Source organism: Ipomoea nil, unplaced genomic scaffold (assembly GCF_001879475.1).
Source record: "Ipomoea nil cultivar Tokyo-kokei standard unplaced genomic scaffold, Asagao_1.1 scaffold1576, whole genome shotgun sequence".
NCBI classification, from domain to species: domain Eukaryota; kingdom Viridiplantae; phylum Streptophyta; class Magnoliopsida; order Solanales; family Convolvulaceae; genus Ipomoea; species Ipomoea nil.
Window position 1 is genome coordinate 4,035,387 of NW_017618004.1, and position 6,601 is coordinate 4,041,987.

General features: G+C 32.7%; 1 protein-coding gene across 1 annotated transcript; it reads right to left on the reverse strand.

Moving 5' to 3' along the window:
* Positions 1–4,650: 4,650 nt before the first annotated feature.
* Positions 4,651–5,166, reverse strand: LOC109190346 (dof zinc finger protein DOF1.7). Its single transcript, XM_019340811.1, has one exon. It carries the CDS (start codon positions 5,164–5,166, stop codon positions 4,651–4,653), a length of 516 nt encoding a protein of 171 aa, XP_019196356.1.
* Between the last annotated feature and the right edge of the window lie 1,435 nt (positions 5,167–6,601).

Sequence of the window (6,601 nt, forward strand, 5' to 3'; positions counted from 1 at the left end):
CGACCAGACTGTCTTATCCGGTGGAGAAGACCGGAAAATGACGCTGGCATTTTTTTTTTTTTTAACGATCATGAACATGATTGACGGTAAGAATTTTACCGGTAAATTGGACTTAGTTGACACATTTTAACAAGGTGTTTAATTGAACTTTTTTGAAGTTCAGGGGCTTACTTGCATTTTTAAGCAAAGTTCAAGGGCCTATTTGGCCATTTTCCATTCTTTAAACAATAATTATGCATTGATAAGTTGGTCCGCAAACTTGAGGTGTACTTAGGATTAGAAATGTCAATCAGGTCAACTCATTCGATTTTTGAGTCACTCTTAATAGGTAGCTAAACTTTTTTTTTTTTTTTTGGGTGCTCTTTAAGGATCAAAATGTTCCAATGGTTAGTAAACTCTTCTAATAGCCACACATCTTGCATCCCTCTTCAAGATGCCCTTTACGCCTTTCGGGGGTGCTCCAAGATCAAAGTCCTCCTGCCACTATCTAACTGCCTTGCCCCAAATTAGCAATGCAATCTACACACTGGTTGCTTTTCCGAAGAACATGGGTGATTTCACAATCACAAATTCGCCCCATGAAAGCTTTGCAATCAGTAATCAACGTTTCAATCTCCGAGCGAGTATCACTCTCCCCCTTAATGGCATGAATCATCGCTTATGAATCCGTCTCCACAATGACTCTATCCAACACTCAACAACTTATTAGTTTCAGACTCATCAAGATGATTTACTTAGTCATCCTTCGTCTTACATACGAGTTCATTTTAGTGTACTAAGTTTATTTTCTGAATGTTTATTGTTATTGTGTTGTATATCCATTTTTAGTATATTATCTAAAAATAAATTTATAATATATTAAAAATAAACATTCAAAAAAATAGAGTCAGTAGCATTTAAAAAAATAAATAAATAATCAATCTATACTAAAAATACCATCTATCAATGGTCTACCTTGCAATGTAAATCATGATACACAGTATAATTTGCCAATCGTTATACCCTGCACCACGGCGCGCAGCACTGTGCGTCCCGCGCCTAACAAAATGACGTTGTTTTGGGAGGTGCGGAAGGGAGTCAACGTGATTATGTGTATTTGTTTATATTATTATGTGTATTTGTTCATACAATTATGTGTATTTTTTATATAATTATGTGTATTTTTTATACTATTATGTAAAACGACGTCGTTTTGCATCAGGGTGCACAATACAAAGCGCGCCCTGATGCACAATATAAATTGCCATAATTTGCGGTGTGATTGAGTCATGGGCTGGATCATTTACACTCGTTCTATATGGGCCGGTTGCATCTTGGGCTTGGGCCACCATATTCACACCAGTTGATCTGCCTAATATGGTTCATGGATTATTAACATCACATACATCGCAATTTATATCCTACACCACGGCGCGCGTTGCACTATGCGTCCAGATGCAAAACGGCGTCGTTTTAATTTTTATTTTTTTTTGAAATTTTTCGCCCCAGTGAATGGCAGTAGTTTTTTCTTTTAAAAAAAACCCGCTGTTCAAGAATGTACATAATGTTATACTAGAATACACATAATGTTATACATGAATGTACATAATTATATAACAAAATATACATACTCTTTTTAAAAGATAATACACATAATCTAACATAATACATAATAAACATAAACTTTTAACATAATACACATCAACTCTTAACATAATACACACAAATTTTCTGATTCGGATGTACATAATTGTATAAAAAGAATGTACATAATTGTATAAAAAATACACATAACTGTATGAACCAATACACATAACGTTATGAACAAATACACATAATCTCAGCAACTTCCTACCGCGCCTCCCAACACTACCCAAAACGACGTCGTTTTGGGAGACGCACAGTGCTATGTGCGCCGTGGTGTAGGATATAACGATTGCACATACATCTAGCAAATATGCAGTAGAACTTGAGAAGCAAAAATAAAATGATAGCAACTCACTCATGAACACTTAATTTATATGATATCCTTTCCTTTAATGATATCCTTTCCTTTCAAAAAATAAAAAATAAAAAAATTTATATGTATTTTTATAATTTAATTTCACCATATATATATATATATATTAAATAAGATTCTAACATAATAAATTGTTCTAATCTATTTATAATATTGACAGCATAAATACCCAACTCGAATAATGAGGTTTATCTTGGACACGAAATCATAGTCAACTATATACCTATAGAGTCGACCTCGGATGTGACACTCAAAATCCAACGCAAATCATATCGTGCACCGCGTTGAATAATCGATTATGCACCGTGCATTAAAACGATGTCGTTTTGTTAAATGAAAAGAAACGACATTTGTTTCCGCCGTTCCACACCCGTTCGCAAAAAGTGACTCTGTTATTCAGTTTCATTTTGTATACACTGCAGTTTCAGTTCAACACAACTACAGTTTCATTCGATATTTATAGACTCAAATATGTGAAAATGTTATTTAATTTTATTTTATATACTAGTTTTTTACGCGATTGAGATAATGCCCAATGCTTTTTTTTAAATAAGTACTTTAAAGTATATTAAGACAGGATTATATTGAAATTGTTCATGCATAGATAATTGAATGTTGAATTTGCGTATTTAAATAGGTAATTCTTCTCCCAAAGGTTGAGTCCCCAACCCCAAGGGCCCCCCTACACTCCGACCCGACAGAGCATTGTGGGAAGTTGTAAATCACGGTGACTCAATGGTTCAGCAGACAGGGCCAAATGCTGATATGCACAAGGAATTTGCCCACTTTGGACATAATTCCCGCACTGCTGCCGCCGAGGTTCAAACCTTCGTCTCTTCTCCCAAATACTACCCACTAAACCATTGAGTTAAACCCGTGCGGGTTAAATAGGTAATTCTAAGTTTACAAATGCAAGATAATATAGTCAAGATTGATTATAATTGTCAATAAAATAATTGTATAGGTATCGTTGAAACCAAATACGGGACATAAGGGAGAACAAATAAAAAAGGACATAAAATATTAAATATATACTAATATTGTTTGAGGAGATTCCGACATTAGGATTTGTGGTTAAGTTCTATTAAGACTTTAATATTAAAATTAGATTAATGGTGTAGTTATAATTCTATATTAGACTTTGATATTAGAATTAGACTAACGGTGAATTAACGGAAAAGTTAAATGGATAATCATATAATTAAGGATAAATTAGAAAATCTTAAAAGAAAAAATTAAAACCTGAACAATATGAACCATTCATTTGATTTAATAATTTGACGGTCATTTTTTCTACCCAATGTTAATAATTAAATAAATTCGCTGGTCAAATTCGCTAGTATAATCCGCTAACGTTAACCGCTAACTGCTGATTGTCAAACAAGGACATTGCGAGGTAGTTCTCACTTCAATTTGTTGTGTGATTTGAATACTCTCGTTGTCACAAAATCTCTCAAGTAGTTAATATGGTTGACTTTATTAATTATATTTTTTTAATTTTTTCATTTAATTGATTGATAATGAATAATTTTTTTTTTAATAAAGGCATTGTGGACACATAATTCTAAATTAAAGAAATGCATATGTATTATTTTTTGTTGTAACTACTAAATTATTATTTATATAATTTAATAAGAGTAAAATAGAGTACTAATTATGCCAACTTTGATTGGGATGAGGTTCGAACCTAAGACCTTTTTTTATTGAAATCAATGAGTAAGTTAACGGTGAACTAACGGCAATTCTTAAAATTTTAACGGAATTAGTAACGGTGTGTGGGTATTTTAAGAAATTTTAGTGTAAAATTTAAATCTGATCAATCTTTTAATTAATCTGAGTTATTTATTTGATTAAAATCTGTTACCGTCATTTTTTCTACCCATTATAGGCCTAACTCTTTTGGGTTCTTATTAGTATAGTAGATAGACACTATAGTTTTATTAAAATACAACTACATTACCATTTTGATATAATTACAGCTTCATTGTACAATATACACTCAAATATGTGAAATGTTATTCAGTTTCATTTCACCACAACTACAGTATCATTTTGATATAACTGCAGTTTCATTTGTCGTGAGGCAGTGTCAATTTAGATATACTGTAGTGTCAGTTCCGTTAACGGTAACGGCGAGCCGTTTCTTTACTTAAAGAAACGACACCGTTTCTTACCACGGTGCACACGATATAACGACTTAAAATCGAAAGATTAGGTCCTGAATATGATTTGTTGAATGATTTTTTTAGTATTATTAACTTTGTTATAATGTAGTATTTATTCATTTCTACTATGGAAGAACCCATGATCTTCTATTTGGGAGAACCACTTCATGCCCCTAGAGTCACTAGACCATTTTGGTAATTAGCAAATGATTAAATTAAATTAAATAAATAATAAATAATTAAAAGTAAAAAATAAAATTATAATATAAAAATTAACATTAAATCTAAAATTAGAAATTACAGTAAATTCTACAACAGTAATATAGTAGACTAGTAGTGACTAGTGATATCATACATGATACAGGACAACAAATAAAAATAGAAAGACCACTACAGAATTTTGATTTTGAACATATATTTCCAATTTTTATTATTATGATTTTTTTTTTTTGGAAGGTGGGGCCCGGTGATCCATAAATAGTAAGATCAGGCCAGCTGGCCACCATTCCTGCCTCCATTGTCGACACAATCGGAGCCCGACCCAGAGCCAGAATTTCTACTCGGGTCGCCTAAATGCTTACCCGACCTGTCTAGGAAACCCCCAGAATGCCCCCCAATCGACAACGCCAAATGCGAATTAAGGCTCCCGTTCACATCGGCACCGGGAAGAGCAGAAGACGACGACGATTTCGTCGCCGTTGACGAGGGCAAAGACGACGTCGTTGAGGAGCGTTTCTCATCGGAAGAAGAAGAAGAAGAAGACGAACGCTTGGTGGTCTTCCGGGAGGCGCCGCCGACGGGGATGTTCCTGAGAACGCCGCCTTTAGTCCAATACCTTTTGCAGCTCTTGCAGAAGTAGCGGGGCTGGGAGAGGTTGTAGTTGTTGTAATAGCAGAACTTTGTGTTCATGGAGCCGCACCTGGGGCATTTCAGATGCTCTTGCTCCGGTAATTGAGGATTGATCGGAGGAGGAGGAGGGTATAAAGGCGGTAGGTCTTGCATATTCTGATCTAAAACGCGGAAAAATATTGAATCTTCGCAATCAAATTGGGCTTAACATTTCCTGTTTGGGGGTGCGATTGAAGGAAGAAAACAAGTTTTGGGGATTGTTTTTGTGTGATTGTTGTTGTTGACTTCAGATTTCTGGTGGAGTTTTAGCCCATTGCAGTTGGGAAGTCGCGAACAAGAAGACAATTCATAAAGGGGCTGCGTTTACAATTCATTTAAGAGCAACAACTCAATTTTATCGATGGCCGCCACATCATCACCAATTAATACTTACATATATTTTTTGAAAACTACTTACATATACTCCGTATATAAAATCTAATAAAAATCAAGATCAATATCTACCTTTTGCATTAAATACAAATCAAAAATTCTTGAAAAATAATTTACGATTTTATCAAATACTACGACATTTTTTACATATTACACTATACAATTTTTTTTTTTTTTAGTACTACTGATTTTATTATGTACAAGAGACACCGATATCAATTGAAACTTTAAACATATTACAGAGTATATATTAAAAAGTAAAGAGAGAGAAATGAGAAGTAGAGGATAAATGTGCACAATTTATAGTTTTACATGTACGCTAGTGTATATATGTAGCAAAAACACGTTACTATTTATTTTTAAAAACCTATCAATAACTTAATATGTAGATGTAGTCTACCATATATACATATTGACAACTTTTACCTTTTGAATTGCCAAAGGGGTGGATATAATTATGATGATTCGATATGACACATAAAATTTGAACTGAATTTTAAATGTTCAATAAGCCCGAATATTTATCCGTTAATATAAGTTTTAATTATGGTATGTCCGAATAGTTATCTTTAACTATTACTAGACAAAATTTTTAAGTATAATAACAATAAGAATTTGTCTAACAGTGAAAAGCATAAAAAATTGATGTGCTTTGACATAATAAATTGCTGACTTGTAAGACAGCCAGTAGGAAAAAAAAAAAGTTTTGCACATTCTAGAGTTTGATTTTCACCTTTTACCTGATTGCGCAAAAAGAATCTTTTAACGACATATTTCACCTTTTTTGAAAAGTGAAAAAATATATATTCTAATTCATATTCACGTTTTTCTTAACAATGAGAAACAAAAACGTTTTCAAAAATATTCGAATTTTTTTCTTTTTATTATTTTTTCTCCAAAGTTATGAATATAGTTTGAAAATTAATTTTTTTTTCACCAATAACAATAATCTATGGTCAGAGTATAAAGTAGTTGGACTTCAAATTAAGAATATTGAATATGCATTTTAAACTAGGTTTATGAGTTTGACCAAGTTTGACAATTTCCTTTACCTGGTTCGAAACAATTGTTGTGTGGGAGTTATGTTGCATGATATTTGTAACAATTCGATAAGGAGTTATCGATATTGGATTAATACATTAATAGCTAATTAATG

What these genes read in the sequence shown, in the direction of transcription:
- LOC109190346 (XM_019340811.1), bottom strand. Translation starts at nt 5,166, where the DNA reads ATGCAAGACCTACCGCCTTTATACCCTCCTCCTCCTCCGATCAATCCT.